Genomic DNA, 21,700 nt, shown 5'->3' on the forward strand with positions numbered 1-21,700 from the left:
CAGCAGGGCAGGAATAGGTACACATACATATTTTCACCAAGCGGAAAGGGAGGGGGAATTTATTTCCTTATTTAAATACGAGTTTTCAGTTTAATTTTTTTCCCATCTCAAAAAAATGCAAAACAATCATGACGCAAGTATCCTCTTCGTAAGTTAATCGTATATTTTATTCACTTCATGTTTCGATTATTAGATTTTTTATATTTTGTTCACTTCATGTTTGTTCGTTCGAACGTTCACACGTACGTCACAATTCTGCACGTTTCCTGCACGTTTTGGAACAAAGTTCCTTATAGGGCGTTGCGTGGAAAAAGTTGTAACGACATGACACAAAAGTGTCGGTATATTATAACATAAGCAGAAATGCCATAGTTGTTAGCCGTGCGGTAGCACGTATTTTTCTCTCTCTCTTTTTTTTGTTTTTTTTCTTCTTCTTTCTTCGAACTTCGTTCCATCCAGGTGTCCCTTGACACTTCTCATTTTTTTGGAGTATAATAGTGGCGCATACAATATATTATATTATAATATAGAACCGTTCACACGTCGATTATACTGCAACAAATCGTGCAGTATAGATACTATCAGAAAAGTTGATTCCTATGCAAATCGGAGATCTAAGTAGTTTGGTTGCGTTACGGCCAGCCCAGCTGACAGATCACAATTAACATTCAATTGAGATATTCGACCAAATAACGTTGGTCTGTCAATTGCATAGGAATCAACTTCCTCGATGGTACAATCGACGCGACGTGTGAATGGTTCTATATTATACATTGTATGCGCCACTATTTATTCGAATACGAATAGGATACGAAAACAGCCGAACAAAACCGGTGATCCATAACGAACCATAACGAATGTGATGACCCATGGTGTTAAGTATTATGATTGTGATGATGATGATTAATCAAATTGATATATTGGCTTATGCTTTCAGTTGTTTAAACAACGCCAAAATCCCTTAACCTGTACCTATAAGGATTCAAAAGTTCTGTTCGGTACCTTCGTAACCAGGGTATAACCTGGTGCAAAATCTTACTTTTTGGTAGCATGTGCCTCGAATGCCACCTGCCACCTGATGGAAAGCAAAATCCGTCGCCCATGGACACTCGCAGCATCAGAAGAGCTGCAGGTGCGTTGCCGGCCTTTTAAGAGGGAATAGGGTAATAGGGAAGGGTAGGGAATGGAATAGGGTAGGGGATTGGGCCTCCACTAAACTTACTCACTCGGCGAAACAAAGCGCAAACGCTGTTTCACGCCGGTTTTCTGTGAGTCTCATGTCTCATGTCTTCTATTCCTCCAATGCCACATATAAATGTGAACTCACGGACCATCAATAATAATATTATCCAGGCGCAATGACAAGGAAAACTTTAAGTAAATAATTCGTCTATGATAAATGATAATACATAAATAGCCCTACCAGGGATGTTGCGGATGCCGATTTTTTCACATCCGCGGATGTGAATGCGGATGCGGATTTTAAGGGGCTCACATGATACATCCGCGGATGCGGATGCGGATGTTTCGTATCCTATATAAAATATAAATATACTATACTAGCGGGCCCGACGGACGACGTCCCGTCATAAGATCATAACTCATATCTTTGAAGTTTGAATTCAATAGCGTAATGGCCAATGACATAATTCTATATGGTGGTAAAGAATTCTTAATTTTCCTATTTATCCACGGTTTTTTTAAACCGCATTATGAATCTAAAATATTCTCAAACCTATTAAATAAAACACAAAAAAAATCATCTGAATCGGTCTAGCCGTTTAGGAAGAGTTCAATTACAAAAACGTGTACAGAAGATTTTTATACTTACATAATATTAAGATAAATGAAGAATTTATATATATTAAGTGTACATGTTCCTTGTAGAGAGTTCACTGTGAAAGTAGCAGCGCTGAAAGACCAATTTTTTTTTCACTTTTGTATGGGGAAACTCGTGACGCTCGGCCCCTTGTCCATACAAAAGTGAAAAAAAATTGGTCTTTCAGCGCTGCTACTTTCACAGCAAACTCTCTACAAGGAACACATACACACCCTAAAGTATTATCACTTATTTTTTTTACACACTGTATGTGATATTAATTTGTTTTATCACACTTTTGTGATAAGTACAGAAATAATTATTTGTAAATGAAATTAATTCTCCTATTTTTAACTTCACGATTTTTTAAAATTAATACTCGAAGTTAAAAAAGGAGCATTATCTATACTAATTATTATAAAGCGGAAGAGTTTGTTTGTTTGTTTTAACGCGCTAATCTCAGGAACTACTGGTCCGGTTTCAAAAAAAAAAAAGTTAATGGAATCAGGCGTTACTTTGCGGAAATCCATAGTTTAAATTTAGTTTGTTATTATTTTTAGCAATATTCTGCGAAAACAACTTCCACCTTTAAGTAAATGAGTGATTGTACGCATAGGCATGCGTACAGCACAGCTTGACTTAACGTCTTAAGGATGTGGACTCTACGAACAACGTCCGTTAAGTCTTGACTTAACGGACGTTGTTCGTAGAGTCCACATCCTGAGGATGCTCCGGTTTTGGGGCGAAACGCGCGTCGAGGTTTTCAACCCGCATGGTGGTGAGGGGCCTTGCACGGATTTGCCAACATTATTGCTTGTGTGGTGGTGGTGTTTGCAAGTTCTTGCATGCGAGTGTACGCATAGGCAGTGTGGGAGGAGGGAGGTGCTGTACGCATGCCTATGCGTACACTCACTCATTTACTTAAAGGTGGAAGTTGTTTTCGCGGAATATTGCTAAAAATAATAACAAACTGAATTCAAAAAAAAATTCAGTGTTAGATAGCCCATTTATCAAGGAAGGCTTATAGGCTATATTTTATCACGCTAAGACTAATAGGAGCGAAGAAATATAGAAAAATGTGGAAAAAACGGGTGGAAATTACTTGAAAGGGCTTATTTTTACGCGCTAATCACAGGAACTACTGATCCGATTTGAAAATTTATTTTAGTGTTAGGAAGCCTATTTATCGAGAAAGGATATAGGCTATAATTTATCACGATATGACTAATAGGAGCGAAGAAATAGAGGAAATTATGGAAAAAAGGGGGAAATTATTTGAAAGGGCTTATCTCACGAAGTACTGCAGCATTTTTTCTGTTATTTGGCACAGATAAGAAGTAGACCACGTGAAGGATCATAGGCTATTTTTTGTGGAATAACTTGTCTGTGAAATATCTAACTTACGCGGGTAAAGCCGAGCGGAACGTCTAGTATTTAATAAATAGTAAAATTGCCGTTTTTCCGAGTCAAGGCGGTTACGACTTACGTAGAGGTTCGCAAATCAAACCCACCCCTTTTCTTTCTTGTCGCAACTCGTATGACATCCGCATCCGCATGAAAATCCGCATTGATTTAATGCGGATGCGGATGCAGATGAAGATGCTCCGCATTTGCGGATGCGGATGCGAATATTCGCAACAACCCTGAGCCCTACACAGTACACATACGATTATATAAACGAGAAGTCCGCGCTCGGGCGACGCGCCCAACACGGCACACGTGCAAAACTTTTATACTTTGCAAAATGCATAATATATTTCAATATTCAGTTCGAAACTGCTCAAGATATTAAAGTTTTAACTCGAGGTCAAATAACTTTCGGCGGCAAAGGAATTCTGGTGTACATAAATAATAAAAGGAGCGCACAAAAAGAGCGGCTTAGGCTAATACTTTTCAAAACGTGAACTCGAACAGGAGCAAATGAGATGTAGGGTAGTAAATTTCACCAGAGGGTAGTTGTGAATTTTGCACGGGACGGTGCATTATGCGGCGCACGTATCGCGCTGTCTGCACGCGGGGCGGCGCGGAGCGGCGCGCGGGGGGCGGGGGGCAATATTCGTCGACTGCGGCGAACGCTCGTGTGCTCCTCTATCACTGGAGCTCATTTATTATTTAAGGCTCCCTGTACCAAAACGTACTTATTTCGCTCCGTGGAACCGACTTCTTTAGCGAGGCGTTTATTTTATAAGCCATATTATGTGAACTTCCGAGCTCTGCGCAACTGAATTATATTTTCAAAGGTATTTAGCTAACCTCCTATTGTTGGTTTTAGCCTAGCTCATTCGAGACCAACCAGCAGAAGGGGTCACCAACTCACTACTCACCAGGATTTAAAATAGTAAAATATATTCCATTACCATCATAATATTAAGCAAAATGTAAACCAACCGGAACCGAGCTATATGAAGTATGAACCGGACGGTATTCTTTATTGTTCCTGAACTATTAGTTAATGCGAAGCTGAGGGATGCAAGAAAAGCGACACTATTTTTGCAGTAATTTCAGCGAATGTCGTTTAAAATATTCAGAGTGGTGTAGCCGGGCCCATTAACATGGGCGAGCGCCATTCCGAGTGGGCCCCGTCCGCAAATGGCGGTGATATCATTAACTCGACCCCCGCCCCGCAACTATTCGCCGTTACCAAGTTTTTCCCTAATATTAAACCGGAAAGATATCTGCGACGGCCGACGACGCACCCAGACAATGGACCGTTTGTTTGCTGGCTCCTAATTTATTTGGATATAAATCTCGACTAGTGCTCGATTCCGGGGAGTAGTTAGAGTGTATTCGAGTAAAAATTGCAATTACCTCCCCGTTTTTATACTTCCGAATTAAAGTTCCGGATGGTAATAGAAATTCCCGTAAACGACTATTCTCTATCATACGGGAGCGAAACAGTTTTTCGAGATCGGAGTTTAATATCCATATATCTCGCGGGTACACGAAATATGTGGCGTGATACGGAGTTCCGGAATTCCTATCTAATCCTTCGCGAGGTTTCCCAACTAAAGAAATAACGAAAACTCCGGCTCCGAACAAACGCATACCGGCGAAGCACGCTTCTTTTAGATATGCAGGGAAAATTATAAGGCGCTCTCCGAGAGCTCCTGCACAAATTTGAATTTATGAACTTTTCTTTAAAACGTCTTACACTCTTTGAACTATTAATGGCACGGGGTTGCATAATATGTAAAGAGATTGGTTTGAAGAGGAAAGATATACTCTGTGGAAAATATCTAGGCTTAATTTGTTATCGATATTCTTAAAAGTCGAGTAGCGACCAGCGCTTTCATTTTCTTGATCAGCCGGAGAACATTTTTCCCTACAAAATGGATCCTTTGGGACAAATTGAGACTCCGCAAACAACTAACAAAAACTATTTGTTCATGAAATGGATATCTATACCTATTTAAGTAGTATAATAATATTATTTTATATTATTCAGTTCGTTTGATATATTCCTATAAGTAGCAGAAACATTAAAATATTGTTTATTAAATGCTTGTCCTTTATAAATCTATTAAAATGTAAGTTAAACAGCTAGTAGATTTTTCTGAGGAAATTGTTTTTGCCAGCAGGATATCGCGCTGCTAATTTGAAGTTATGACTCGGTGCAAGAATCTTCTTTTTCATTATCATCCGGCAACTTTCTAGCATAACAAAGCGCTGGGCTTAGTTCCCATTATTTATTGCTCCAACTGCTTATTAATTATTATGTACTATTGTACTTTATTTATTGCTATGAAATTTTGTGTAAATTCATTATTGTAATACTTTCAAGTGTTCTGTTTGGCTTTGTCCACACTGTGCCTTTTTCTGTTCGTCTAGGGCATGCGTTATAGCGCAGTGAACAGCGAACGTTAGGCATGCCCGCGACGCATGCCCTCTGACCGTATCCAAAAAACAAAAATGATAATGTTGGCGTTGCGTTCGTTGACGTATTCAATTCTTGAATACGCCAAAATGAAAGTTTAATGAAAGAAGATGACGAAAATTGAAGACGGAAGCGCATAGTGTGGACATAGCTTTTGTCATCACGGTTTAAAACTAAACACGAAAAAAATTTACTTACGCGAATTGCGGCAATGAACAATATAACTTTTTTATATTATTCAGTTGTATCTTAAAACTTGCGGTTATAATACTGTCAATAAAATCAATAACCTTATTGAACATTATAAACATAGACTATTATAGAGTGGGGCGTCTTTTGGGCACTTGGGCACACAAGTTTCGGCAAAATATGTTGAAAGGCTTCTCTAAAGTTGAGAAGCCAAAAAGCTCCACTCATTTTCAGTTACCCAGTGGCGTATGCAGTCTACATTCTATAATTCTAACAAAACGTAGTAGAGCCATGCTTCGGCACGAACGGGCCGGCTCGACCGGATAAATACCACGGGCTCACAGAAAACCGGCGTGTGAGTGAGTTTACCGGAGGCCCAATTCCCTACCCTTCCCTTCCCTATTTGCTTCCTTACATCCCCTACCCTGTTATCCTATTCCCTCTTAAAAGGCCGGCAACGCACCTGCTCTTCTGATGTTGCGTGTGTCCATGGGCGACGGAAGTTGCTTTCCATCAGGTGACCTGTTTGATCGTTTACCCCCTTATTTCATAAAAAAAAAACTACATGCATTACTACTGACAACGGCAAGTGGTAAATACGTAGGTTTCTGTTAAAGATGATAACTTCTTAGTAACATTACTGCAATGAATAGATTCAATATTGCTGCGAATATTAATATTCTACACGACTCTTCCCACTTTTTTTTTAGAAGGCAGATCGCTGTAGCCCTGACGTCACTACGATCCATAAAGATCTATTATGACTCCTTCGCACTAGAGTATCATCCCCAACCCAATACTGCTCATAAATTGAACGATATGGTTGGGTTAGGTTAGACTCTTCCCACATTTTTACTAAAAAACTTAACAGTTACGACAGAATACGACCGAATCTAAAACTACACGCCAGGCAGTGGTAGTAAATCCCATCAAGCCGGGAATGGAGTGGGCGGGTCATAACGCCGGTGTAATTTGAACCTTGTTATATATTAGTCCACCAATTTAAATTTACTTGCGGGTTTGCAAATAAGCGAAGGGTTTGAGGCACAACTTGCACCGTGCCAAATTACAGGCTACAGCTGGCTCGTGTAACCTGTTGACTCTGTTCACTCTACACTCTATGAACTCAAATTTCGGACCATAATATGAATTTATTGGATGGTATAAAAACTTCCACTCCTACCAATGTGTGCGGTTCTTGAAGTTGAGCGGAATATGTCATGAGTGCGAAAATGTTTCTGTTCATTTGCCTGTTTGTCTATTTGTCTCTTATCTTCCTAAAACCGCTGGACTGATTTTGGTTTTTGGTGAGGAAGGCTAAAGAACAATAAGCTTTTTCCCAAAAACAAAACCACGATTCTGGCGCGATAAAAAAAACTTGAGAGGTGTCAAGGGACACCCGAATGGAACGAAGTTATTTCTTATGTTCGAAAAACCTGTATACACATTATTATATACATTCGAAAGTTATAAAAAACATCATCTTATGACGTCTTGGAAAACTAACAACGCGTCGCTGATGTTCAACTTTATTCTCTAAAACGCCAGATGGCGTTTTAGAGAATAACTAGATAGTTGACGCACAGCAATACCATAAACTCCCTCTGCCCCTACCTGCTACCATGCAGGTACCTAGGTAACACTGAAAATGTTTAGAAAATGAAAAACGGCTTAACGTAGAAAGTTGCCAATACTTTTATTGTTTTTAGAAGTAATCTCCGTTTCTCTCTACACATTGACACATTCGACGGAACCACCGAAAAAGCAGTGGGTCCAGTCTTCCTTAGGGGTCTCTTCTGTGGCATTTTCGTGCGCTTTCATTGCATCTTCAGGGCTCGTAAAGCGAGTACCTCGAATTTTATCTTTATTTCTTGGGAATAAATTAAAGCTTCAGGGCGCCAGGCCAGGACTATATGGCGTATGACTCAATATCTCAACACGTGCCATAGTCAAATATTCAACAGTCCGTCTCACGGAGTGCGCTGAAGCATTGTTGTGGTGAAGGAGTGTCCTGCTTCGAGGGCGCTGCTGTCGAAATATTTCCAAGACGACAGGCACACAGCGATTGACATACCATTATGCAGTAACTGTCCTATCATCTTCTAGCACAACTGTCGCAAAATTACATTTCCGACCAAATAATAAGCCATTAATCTTTTTGTCTTGACTTCTTCCTTTCTTTACCTTAGTTGGCCAAACCTCGAAAGGAAACACCCCTTGAGCTGATTGTCTTTTGGTTTCGGTTTCGTAGCAATATATCCAGCTTTTATCACCTGTGAGGTTGTCAAATACAGCATTTGAGTCACCGCCGTTAAACTTATCTAACATTTGGCGACACCAGTCCATGCGAAGGCATTTCTGGTCGTCGATTGAAGTATGGGGAATGCATCTGGCACAAAGCTTCCTGACGCCTAAATGTTCATATAATATTTGTTGAACTTGACTCATAGCAATGCCTAGGCTTGCCCGTATCTGCTGGTAGGTCACTCTTTTATCTCCCTCTATCATGCGTCGCACAACACTAATGTTAACTTCAGTAGTCGCTGTTAAAGGACGTCCCTCACGTGGATCATCAGTAAGATTGCTACGTCCACGTTTAAACTCGTTAATTATGAAATGGTAATAGCAGCCTATCAAAGCTTTGTTATTGAGTAAGTCCACAACGAAAGTCATTAGAAATCATTAACTGAAAATGTTCTCGCGTTAAGTTAATTTTCACGTGTAATAAGAGTTTTAGATTTGCTGCCAATTCACCAAAACAAATGACAAATAAATATAATTTACCAGATTATGTTACCAAAGAGTTCTAAAATTGTAATTTAAAAAAAGTTTTCATTAGTAATGTTTCCAACTAGCTAGTTCTAAACACTTTCAGTGTGACCCACGTACTAATAAAAAAGTGTCCAGGTTAAATATCGTTCTGTCTAGCCTTCTTTCGCAACGCCGAACGCGCCATAAGGAACTTCGTTCCAATGAACTTCATAAACTTCGGTGTAAGGAAGTTACGAGCAACATTGAGTACCTACCTAAATATTAATGAAATTAAGTATCACGCTAAATATGCAATAAAAGAATCGTCTAAATAAAAGACGATCATTATCCTATAAATACACGGAACACGGACGATGCAATTCTATTTGAGACAAATAGGCAGGAAATATTGATGTTGTGCTATTTGTTCTGCGACTGATGCATATTACAGGATCACGCAGCCCCGGCTCCGAGCAGATACTTTGCTGTTCAGTTTCAAACTTTCTCAAACATTGAAAAGAGATCTTCAATTTGAAGTCTATTTTTACTAAAATGCGCCTGGAGAGTTATGTTTTTGTGAGTATGCCTGTTTAGTGTTTATACATCTAAATATATAAAAATGGATTTTTAATTGTGTTGGTAACGCTTTAACTCGATAACGGCTAAACTGATTCTGCTACTTTTAGTCTTAAAATAACCCTTGAAGTCCAGGGAAGGTTTTTAAGTGACACGAAGTTCACCGGGACAGCTAGTCTTATATATAAAATTCTCGTGTCACAATGTTAGTCACCGTACTCCTCCGAAACGGCTTTACTGATTTTTACCAAATATGCATATTCAGTGGGTCTGAGAATCGGCTACTGGGTACTTTTTATATTGATAAGTGCATTTGTTGAATAAATAATAGTAAATTATTATAACTCGAGACGGCGACCATTGTTTGTGCGACGGGAGAGCGATGGACGTTGCCATGGTGGCATACTTATTTAGTCACTTCAATAAAATAATACGGGCGAAATACTTTATATGGCAAAGAAACGTTTGCCGGGACAGCTAGTAACCTACAATATTTGATCTTACGTATTTACGAGTATATAATAATATTACGATGTGTGTTTACTATAGCCTAAAGTCGAAATGGTAAAAAATAATAACTTATAACTGCAGCGCGTGCGGCTTAGATCTAAATACGTTTACTTTAATTTAGATTAACTTTTTATTTTTTATAAACGCTTTAACAAGGATGTCGTTAAAATACCTACAAATTAATTAAAAAAAAAACTCCACAGCCGAACATATTATATCCTCCTCCTTTTTGGAAGTCGGTTAAAAATATACCAATGATCTCTAAAAGCACATCGCAAAAACTTCGTATTTCATTTTATTTGCATTCATGGAAATTAAAGTGAATCTTTATTCCATCGGATTTTTTATTTATTGTTTTGTTTGACCTCTATCGAATGATTTACATAAAATATAAACCTTTTTTATCCGATACATTGCGATGTATCGTTTGTGAAAATTAAACGATGAATTTATGTTGCTCGTTTAAAGATAGCGTGCATCATCGTCGTAGGATTTTTTACGTTGGTAAAAATATTTCTCTTAAAAAGTTTTATCTCCAGGCCACCGCGGAGTTACTATCCATGTACTAACATAAAATATAATATAATAAATGTTAAAGTGTGTCTGTCTTTCTGTCTGTCTGTTACCTCTTCACGCCCAAACCGCTGAACCGATTTTGCTGAATTTTGATATACAGATAATAATTTGAGTCCTGGGGAAGGACATATTATGATACTTTTTATTCCGAAAAAAATTACGGTCCTCACGCGATATGTACACGAATTTTGGCGCAACAAAGTTGCGAGCGTCATATAGCACTGTATGTATTTATAATATTATAAAGCGGAAGAGTTTGTTTGTTTGTTTGAACGCGCTAATCCCAGGAGCTACGGTCCTATTAATGAAAAATTCTTTCAGTGTTAGATAGCTCATTTAAATCAAGGAAAGCTGAAGCCTATATATTACAAATAGGAGCGAAGAAAAAAGGAAAATGTGAAAAAAGGGGGGAATTATTTGAAATTGCTTGTTATCTTAAGTACTACTGGAGCACATGAAGAATAGACCACGTGAAGGAACATAGGCTATTTTTTGAGGAAAAATGTACGGTTTCCGTGAAATTCCTAAATTACGTGGAACATCTAGTGTATTTATAAATTATATTGTGCCTCCTACGTAAACTACCTATATACAAACAATATGCTTATATAATTAAATTAATATTTGATGAGTGGAGAGCGGCGATTGTGTGAGGTATTAAATCTTGGTGGGGAGGGTAATGAATACAAACTGAGGTTTGCACCGTACTAAATTAAGAAACCGCGACTAGCTTGCCCGCAATCTGAGAGTTACGTGAGTAGTCATTTTTGGAGTGACGTCATAGATTGGGCAGAACAGTAGCTCTACCATGAATTTCAAGCTATAGTATTTTTCGATATTCGATACCGACTACCGTAAATTTTTAGTATGGCAAATTTAACAGCGCCTCATGCGGTTACTTGTGGAACTAAAATCACCATACTAAATATTTACGTAGTCTGTATCGAGTATCGATAAATACTATAGCTTTAAACTCATGGTAGAGCTACTGGTATGGTTTCTTAGGTAACTCTAAGAAAAGGTCTACATTTCATTGAAAAAAAAAAAAAAGCTGGCTTCAACTATCAATGAAATGGTTGCCAAAAATGGTTCGTTTTGTATATTTGATACTATCAAAAGGACAATGTCGAAAAATACCCGGCAAATAAGTTAGTAAAACAAGAAGAAAACTCCTAGGAACTGATAGAGTTCTTTTTTTAGCGTCCAAAGAATGGCGCATTTGTCCGTAATGTAAGCCTTTTCTACGTGACCGGTATAAAAGTCCGCACTGTTTCTTAGGTAAAATTACTTACGTAACTCGAACGGTGAGGAAGTCACCTACAGGAGAACGGTACTGTCACGACTTCGCTCCTAAACAAATTACGGAATTGAAGACATGGGTAGATAGAGTGGGTAACCAACATTTATAACAAAAGGACAACATCTAATTTTTTCCCTTTTTCTTTAAACAAACCTTATAAGTCTTATAACTTATTACTTCATATTTGGCTAATATATCTGACTTAATATATATTCCACATTTTGAGGGTTCCGAAGTCAACAAGGAACCCTTACAGTTTCGGTCTGTCCGTCTGTCTGTCCGCGGTTTTGCTCAGAGACTATAGGACCTACAAAGCTGGCATGAATGCACATATTAATGATTCCGACAAAATGGTACTTACATGTAATATAAAAAAAATATATGGTATCTTCCCTACAACTCAAGCGGGGATTATTTTTTTTTTCGCGTCCACCTCATCGCGTGGGGTATCGTTGAGTAGGTTTTTTTTAAAATATTTGAGTACCTATTCATAGATCATTTTCCGATTTAAGGATCCGTTTGTGAAACATTAAGTTTTAAAGTGGAAAAAAATCGTTAGAGTCCAGTGTCCCCCCCTTCTACCAGCTAAACGGTTGCTTCTGGAAATGTGAAAAAATTCACGGGAGTAGGAAATATGCTGAATGTAAAAGGAAAACTATCACGGCTAAGAAGACCTCATAAGTTATTAAGTAATAGTGGATCAACTAAAAAAATATATGTTTATTCGGCGAAGTATAAGGCCCATAGCACACGGCGTATTTTAAACGCGCTGACGACGCGCGTTTCAGGAACGCGCTTCTTCGGCGCCGTAAACGCTGATAGTTGCGTTTGCACTGATAATAGAAACGCGCGCATGAAGCGCGTATACGTGCATTTGAAGCGGTACAAACGCGCGTACAAAGGAGCGGAGTACGGGCAGAGGGGGTGGGGGTGCTCACGCCACCACTGCGCCCGCGCCTCAGTTGCGGTTTTATTGTGTGCTGCGCGTGTATTTCGTTTAAAATGGAACCCTTCGACACCGACCGCTTTATAACAGAAATAAACAATCGTCCAGCTACATGGAATTCACTACTGCCCGAATATTCAAACAAAGTGTTAAAAAGAAATGCTTGGGATGAATTGTGCCACATTTTTTATGACAATTTCAATGAAAAAACCAGTAAGGAAAAAAACCTGGCAGGTAAGATTTCTTATATTTATTTAAAAATAATGTATTATAGTTTATAGTTCGACGGTACATAGAACAGTAAAACAGTAGAAAATGTAATTAGGTAGGTACCCTAAATTTTAGAATCTTGCCATGGTACTGCACCTTCATCACTAATAAAATAGTCAGCGTACATATTTCGTATCATAGTTCCGCTTAGTTGTCCCTGTGACAGTCTTGCACCAATCGAAATCAAACTTGCATCTTCAGGAGGATCTTCAAAACCAGCTACACTCAAAGAATTATGAAAATTATAACCGTCACGTTCACGTATGAAATTATGCAGTACACAACAGGCTTTCACAATAGCCACACTGAAGTCCACGCTAACGTTCAGTGGCCGATTAAAGATTTTAAATTTGTTGCTTAATATACCAAATGTACATTCAATGTATCGTCTGGCACGTGTCAAGCGGTAATTATATATTCTTTTCTGCCGTGGCAAGATTTTTCCAGCATATGGTCTCTGTAAATGTTGAGATAATGCAAAGCCTTCATCTCCAACAAACGTAAATGGTATTGGTACCCCATTATTAGATATTGGTCTCGCATTTGGTATATTATAATTTCCTTGCCTTATCTTTTTGGTCCATTCACTAAATTCATGTATTGTTGAGTCTGCAGCTTTTCCATAGCATCCAACATCTATATCGATAAATCTGTAATTTGCGTCACATATTGCAAGCAATACGATGGAAAAATATTTTTTATAATTAAAATACTCTGATCCACTATGTTGAGGTTTTATAACTCTAATATGTTTCCCATCGATAGCCCCAAGTAGGTTGGGAAAATTTGCGTATTTCATAAATCCTTCAGCAGTTTTTAGATGTGATTCTTCGGTTGGTTCTGGCATACAGATGTTTTTTAATTTATCCCATATTATTTTCACTGTTTCACGGACTATAATGCCTGCCGTCGTTTGTCCACACTTAAAGTCATAGTGAATATCTGAGAAATAGCAACCCGTAGCTAAATACCTGAAAAGAATAACATTATTAAAAATCACTTATTATCGTAAATTTTACATATTTTAATTAAAATAAACCTACAACTACTTATTTCAAATGAATTAAAATTAACCTAAAAAACAACTAAACTATTAACATTATTTATCGTTTTCAGTCATTGAACTTCAAAGAAAATGGAAGAGTATTAAGGACGCTTATAAAAGAGACAAAGCGAAGAACAATAACTGTTCCAGTGGATCTGGAGCTAAACCTAGAAGACCCTACATATATTCCAATTTGCTAACTTTTTTAGACCCGCTTTACGAAATAAGATCTCCAAGTCAAAATGATGATGCAGCTCTGCGGAATAACCAAGACTGTGATTTTCAAAAACCACATTCACCAAAGAAGTCTAAAAAGACTCCAAAACATGAAGACCCACAAGACAAATTGTATGAAGCACTGACAGCAAATCTCAAACAGTCTAAGGAAGCAAATAATACAATTTTATCTGAAAATCCCGACAAACTGTTCTTAGTTTCGTTGGCTAAAGATTTTTCTGCTATCAAAGAGGAATTTAAGTTAGAGGCCAAAGCTGATATGATAAATTTAATTCGTAAATATAAAAATATGGGACAGTCATCGAGGACATTAAATGAAAATAGATACCAAGGTGCATTTCAATATGAACATCAGTATGGATACCAGTCTGGATATCAGTCTGGATCTGGATATCAGTCTGAATTTCAGCCACAATATCCAAGTAATCAATCAGCGCCAAGAAATGAATCTGTCAGTTCACTCCAAAATTTGGATAGCAATGAATCGGTTACAAATGACTCCGACATCATATCTGACATGTATGATGATATTGAATAAATCTTTTTCTCTTATTCATAATCTAAGTGCACTTATAACAATTTACGGTTGATTTTAAAATGTAACAGGTCAATAAATAAATAAATACATAATAAATAAATACTAGTTGTTTTCTTACCTCAATGTGATGAGCAAACGTTCTTCTGCCGATATACATGATCTCATTGCTGTATTTTGACGAGTTAACTCAGGTTTTAGAATCGAAAGAAGTTCTTGGAATGACGAATATGACATTCGATAACAATTATAAAATTTCTTCCATCTTCTATGTACTAACAATTTTTTAAAAGTTGTATGATAATGACCACCCAATCTTTTTTCACTCGTAAATGGGTCTATCCAATAAATTCGCTTTTTTTTACGTTTTTTACTTTTTAAAAGAAGTACTAAAGCCAACGTAAGCAGTGTTGTCTCAACCGACGCCATTGTACAACTGAAGAAGAGGAGTCTCTGATCAAAACGCAAAAGCTACGAGCGACTACAGCGCGTCTGTACTGCTGTATCTGCGCGTATACGCGCAGTAGAGGAACGTTTTACAATCGCCCCGTGTGCTTAATTACCTTGGTTGCGATCCAATCTCGTTTGAATCGCGTATAGGCGCGTTCTCTGCGCGTCGTCAGCGCGTTTAAAATACGCCGTGTGCTATGGGCCTAAAGGAATTTTTCGTTCAAATTCCTTTGAAAGTAACTGAGATGATGTTGTTAGTAGTGTAAACACGTTATATAAAATATGTACATTCATTGACCATACAAAAATAAACTAGCGGTAGTACGGAACCATATATTGCGCGTGGCCCGTCACGCACTTGGCCGGTTTATTGTTTCAAATCATATTCTTGGTCCTAAAAGCCTCAATTTCTTCAAAAAACGTCAATTTTCAAATTGTTAGTTACCTACTTCATCCACTCATGTCTTTAATTATGTGAGATCGCCTAACCGCTGCATGACATGGAAAAGAATTAAGTGAATTTTACTACAATTACAGTGACCATAGTAGCCCGACAAACGTTTTGCAATATGGCGGACTTAAGTTTCTATAGAGTGGTGTTAACAATGAACAAAATAAATGGTTAAGTACAAAAGAATATCTACTTTCTTACTAATGAAAGGACGTTGTTGGCATATTGTATTTTGTCTATCAAGCAACTTTTCTCAACTATCAGACAGGGGAAATCTTTTGCATATAAATCATTATTTTTACACTTTTGTAGCTCAGTTTGAAACAGTAAACATATATAATTAGTTAATTTCCAATTCTCGAGGATACCTTTGATTACTCTCGGGCCCTGGCAGTACCATTGCCGCTGCCATATTAATTATTTACATATGAATATTGGATGGGCAGCGTTTCCGATTGACAATTGAATGCGATTCGCAATTAAGTCAATACATAGAAATGGGCGAATCGATAAGGGTCATCGCCACGAACCCTTTGTAGGGACTGCCCTCTCCCCATCGGCATTCCAGGGAAATAGACCATTTTTATATCACCTGGGGTTGCGGTCTGCGTAAAGGTGCCTTCGATTGCAGTTATCTCAGATGCGTAGTAAAGAGGGCAACCTTCGCCGAGGCGTACTCAAATTGATTAAAAACGATTAACCTTTTCATTGGAACGTTTAATGGATTTCTTTTTAATTTGCCGTAATGTGTGTGATACGCCCATGTGGTTTCACCCGTTTCGACTGAAAATAATTAGTAGATATAAATTTTATAAGCCAGACGGGTACGAAATAAAATTATTAAAATTAGCAGAGTTCTAGTACAACAGAATGAAAGCTTTTGATGAAATACGCGCTAGATCTAAAAAAAAAGGTATTATATTAAGTATATTATTTTTAACGTCTGCATATTAAGCTATTTAATTTTCCACACTAATTCCCCTTCAGTCTGAAACTGCACAAAACTTGGTGTATAAAAGAAGAATGATTATTTAATACAACCTCTAAAGAGTGAGCTGTTCCTCAGTTTGCATAAGTAAATGCACAGTATTCATTTAATTATATTCTGCTGAGGTCTGCGGTGCGAGAAATATCACAGGTTATTAAGTGCTACGAATTTGACTTCATACTCTCGAAGGAAGTGCTAAACATTAAAATTCTCACTTTAAACGTTTTTGTAGCACTAATTGTTCTGGCTTCCCTAGAAGTGACAGTTTAACAGGAATAGACATCACAAACCTCTTAAACACCGGAATATTATTCTAATATTTACACGATTGTTTGTCTTATATCTTTAAACGAGCAATTCTTGTTTAAATATATTTATAATTGGAATCTCGGAATCGGCTCCAACGATATTCATGAAATTTAGTATATAGGGGGTTTCGAGGGCGATAAATCGATCTAGCTAGGAATCATTTTTAAAAATGACATTTTATTCGTGTTTATCGAATACCGAGCGAAGCTCGGTCAAATAGCTAGTTGATATTAAATTGATAATATGACATATTAAAGTGGAGAATAGTACAGCTTAAAAGCCCGCTGATACAAATGGAACCATCGATGACGTTATAAACAATGTAAACAATGAAACGAGCTCCGTGCAGCCTCACTCACTGCTAGGCGAGTCCGCACTCCGCAGTAAACGAGTTATGGAATTAGTAACCCGCATATTGTCGGCTCCGAATCGCTTTGTCAGATCAACTTTGCTCAACTCTTAACTGCCTCAAGATTTAACGCACTCCAAAGTTCATGCCAGCTATCAATAAGTAGACTTTAACTTTCAAATGTGTTTATAATCCTTCTCCGTTTGAATTTGATTTCAGTTTTTGAATTTTCTTACTGCAGGTTTTAGAATTTTTTGTAAAAAGTCTTACGCATGAGATAGACGAATGAAAGAGAAAGGATAAAAACTTGGTGACATTCCGAAAGAAACAGTCTGAGCATTCTAGCCAGATAAGCCTGCGTGTACTAAGAGGATGTATTTATAATTCAGTGGCGTACAGTAAAAATGAGTTTCATTTTCGTGCAGTGAGGAAGACGCGAGGGCCCTGTGGCGCGCCGCTAACACTTCTTATAAATACTGGTAAGCCCCCGGCTTTTGTGGCTAATCTTTCGCGTGAAGATCGCTATTATACCTCTATTTATTATTTTTCCCCGTATTTTCTTTTTCTTAAGTCAACTCATAACGCTATTTCGTGTTATTAATTTTTCCATTCCTCCATTACTATTGTTGAAATGTTATTTTAATATTTATTGTTTTCCTGCTTTTAATCCAGCATATTCATAAATTCGTGTTTATGGCGGGGAATTTTCTTTGTTTATTCCTGAGCAGTGAGCATTGCTAAATTTAAATAAGGGTGAAATCTAGAATGTACAAGGAGCAACTAGCAGTATCATCTTCATCTATATATATAACTCAAAGGTTTGATAAAACTCAAAGGACTGACGTGGTGATCTATCAACGCACAGCCCAAACCACTGGACCGATCGGGCTGTGATTTGGCATGCAGGTAGATATTATGACGTAGGCATCCGCTAAGAAAGGATTTTGATCAATTCCACCTCCAAGGGGTTAAAATAGGGGATGAAAGTTTGTATATAATAATACTTCTTAACGCGAGCGAAAGCTCGTTAAACAATAAAGGTAATATATTAGCAACTTCAAAGTGTACAAGCCTACGGCGCGGTGATTCAATAGAGATTAGTCGTGTTTGTTTGTCGCGGGCGGCTGTAGTAGCGCAATTAACGGTGTCGCTCCGACAGTCTACACTCTACACTCTACACTACCTACAGTCTACAGCAGTGATTTTCAACCTTTTAAGCTATTGCATAGCTTTTATCGCGGGCTTGCAGCGCGGCGACCGAATCGAGAAATTCCGTTACGACAAAAACCTAACACCCGGCGTTGCCACATCGCTGTGCCGGTCGGTGCGGCGTCGCCAGACTTAAGCACGCTACACGATATTTATGTGCGTGCGACTACACACAATATTATATGCTTATTATAATTGCATAAGTTTATAAAAATGCTATCCAATAGGCTTACCGCGGCAGTCCCCGAGTGCCACACGTATTTTTTTATGATGTTACCGATGAGAAAATATTTCGCTACATTCACTCAATATCTGGCGACCCGCTTATACAGAATCTTTGCGACCCTCCAGGTGGTTGCGACCCACATGTTGTAAAACACTGGTCTACAGTCTACAGCTGTCTACAGTCTACACTACCCTGCGTATATAATGACATAATCCGATCAACTAATCGACGATTTTGCTGTCGGTAATTACTGGAGCCTTAAAGTCTACCCCGTTGTCAATATGAGGGGGAATCTTAATACCTGTTAATATTAGATGCAATATCGGAATGAGGGGACGATGTGGCATGATCGGTAAGTATATGGTACGCTCTATTTCGTTTATTGCAAAAAGCTCTATGTCTTATGTAAAAATTGACAATGACAGTCTATATTCTGATTCTGACGCCATAGATAATATTATGTGCGTATGGATGTTTTTAATTTGAACTTTTTTTAGAATATTACCTTCTTTATAGTGCATATTAAAATCTACATAAACTTAGAGTGTTTATAATTGGTTCAACATTCTAAGAATGAAGTATTTATATAGTGGCACCGCTAATCCCAGGCACTTGTAGCAGGAGGGGCTACCACATAATAGGATTATTCTGTGCAACTCGAGTTATAAAGCCCGAGCTAAACATTGTTCTATTATAGCGTATTGTTTGAACTATTACCTGAGCAGGTGAGGTCGAGTCTATATTTTAATCCCCGTTGGCCGTACTAATATTACAAATTTGCCGCTCTCAACTTCGCTAGTTATGCCCAGGCCCACGCCATGCCTTTCTTAATAAAAACTTGTAAACTCGTTTGTGAGCCAACCCTGAGTAGTTAGTAGTGTTTTCCCGCAAATTACTTTCATACCCGACGTTCAATTGAAGTTTTGTTATACGAAAGCAGCATTTGTTTAATTAAAACATCGTGTTGTGAGAACTGAAAAGGCTGATTTTAATAAAACATGAATATTTTTAATCAAATTTCTCTCGTCAGAAAATATGCTCAATACGTTTACTATGCCTCTATATTAGAGATCAATACAGAAGGCCGAATTTATGCAGTATTTTCAGAGCGAAGTAACCACTTCTCAAAATACTGTAGTGCCTGGGACAAGATTTAAATGTCCGTATGGTTGCCCAAGCACATACGACATTCTCGCAACATAGTCGGCCTAGTCCAGAGGAAAGAACTAGTCAATACGTCTGGGACCAACTATGTGCAGATTTCCTCACGATGTTTTCCTTCACCGTATGAGCGTCCGTATATTGTACTTGAGATCAGAAAATGAGAGACCAATAACATACATTACAAAAAGAGCTCTTGTGTTTTGTATTACTTTATAGATTCAAATCTCGCGAAAATTGCCGTGCTGTATATTTTTCACTTACACATCGTCGTATACGATATAAATTGTGATTAACATATGGCGAAGTTTAGTTAAACATGCGACTGTACGCGGGAGTAAGTTATGACAGTCTCGGGCTGGCGCAGCGCGTCGCCTCTACTCTTATATTAGCGCTAACTTAGCATCCTTAGTTTCTTCGAGTTTTGTTTGTACGTAAACTCACAAGGAGATGAACTGGAATTAAAATACAATCTGTTCCATATCCGTAAAATGATCTCGTTGTCGAAGCGGATTATGTGATCCCGTGTTGATCCCCTTCGAATAAAGGGATGGCGTGGGTTAATTATATTTCTACGGGAATATCTGATTCGGTCTAATCGGTTCTCGGTCAACTCGATTAGTCTGTGATTCGCACGTGTCAATGTATTGAATACCGGCAGATGGGCCTATAATTCGATTTTGCGGTTATTTCGGCTCGTATGTGCCACGTTAGCGCCAGATGTTGGTACTAATTGTAATAAACTGACTCTCATCACTTAAGAAAAAGTGTTTTCTATGTATATCATGAAGAAATTTTGTCCCAATTAACTTTGTTTTCAAAGAACTGAATATTCTTTATTTAAGCACTATAAACTTTTGTAATTACTTATACTACTTATACTATTACTTTTAGTATTTGTCGAAATAATTATAAAACCTTACTTTAATACTACTTTGCTTCATATTTGTACCGTTTGGCCTATACACAACGGAATAATTAAACACTAATATTAATATAATGATTTCTTAGGTTTACGCGAGTATCACTCATTATATTACAAGGTTTAAACACTTACGGATTTTGTTTGTTGATTGATTAATAATAATCAATATCGATTCAAAACCAACGATCGCAAAGACATCGAGTATCGAAAATCGACATGCTAAAATTCTTCCGTTAATCAGGGCGTGAAGTGCAAACCATATTTCAGTTAGACGGTGCAGGTGCGCTATTTGCTGCACCTTCGATTAATTCGCATAACGAGGCAGGTCCATCACGCGCTCGCTCGTTTGTCTCCGGCCCGGCTATAAATACATCAGCGCGCTTGCAATTTAATCCTACTCCTGATGCTCAGACAACGGGAATGGACGTAAGGAAATTGCCGAACTGAGACCGATGTGCATTGTGCAGCGCGGCGTTTGTTTACATGCAAAGATTACTGCCCTGCTGCTGGCAGAACTGAAAGATTGTGTTACAATTCAGCTGTATGATCCGCATTTATTGAAGGCACAAAGCTCTTTATGCCTAAATTACGCCTGTAAATATTTATCTACTATACCGTAATCCTATATCTGACTCCTATTTTGAAGGTACACTAACAGTCCGTAGAAAATTTGCAAATTTGCGTACAAAGTACAGAGCTCAGTCGGCATCGTCTTTGTATGCAAATATTATTACATGAGTCTATTGAAGGACCACGCCGAACTCCCATCGAGCCGAAGCAGCGAGGCTTGTAATCAGAGTAATATTCACAGTTCACACTATCGCCTGTATACCTACTGTTTGAAGGTCCTGCCTTAATCTTTATATTGTATATCAGCTGGTATTGAGTATATACTCTAAACTTGATTATCTATCAGTATTGACTATAGGTGATATTTTATGTTGTAGCTTAAGAAAGGCTCGATAGGTCTAAATCAGACTGGATCGAACAAAGAGAACTGCATT

General features: G+C 38.0%; 2 protein-coding genes across 2 annotated transcripts; one reads left to right on the top strand and one right to left on the bottom strand.

Moving 5' to 3' along the window:
* Positions 1-12,569: 12,569 nt before the first annotated feature.
* Positions 12,570-14,699, top strand: LOC121729726. The gene is made up of 2 exons (XM_042118336.1): positions 12,570-12,775; positions 13,928-14,699. Exons 1-2 carry the CDS (start codon positions 12,598-12,600, stop codon positions 14,629-14,631), a joined length of 882 nt encoding a protein of 293 aa, XP_041974270.1. The 5' UTR covers positions 12,570-12,597; the 3' UTR covers positions 14,632-14,699.
* Positions 12,777-15,279, bottom strand: LOC121729718 (protein ALP1-like). Its single transcript, XM_042118323.1, has 2 exons — positions 14,750-15,279; positions 12,777-13,782 (listed from the first exon to the last, which is right to left on the bottom strand). Exons 1-2 carry the CDS (start codon positions 15,055-15,057, stop codon positions 12,876-12,878), a joined length of 1,215 nt encoding a protein of 404 aa, XP_041974257.1. The 5' UTR covers positions 15,058-15,279; the 3' UTR covers positions 12,777-12,875.
* Positions 15,280-21,700: the final 6,421 nt, after the last annotated feature.

Source organism: Aricia agestis, chromosome 1, assembly GCF_905147365.1.
Source record: "Aricia agestis chromosome 1, ilAriAges1.1, whole genome shotgun sequence".
NCBI lineage: Eukaryota > Metazoa > Arthropoda > Insecta > Lepidoptera > Lycaenidae > Aricia > Aricia agestis.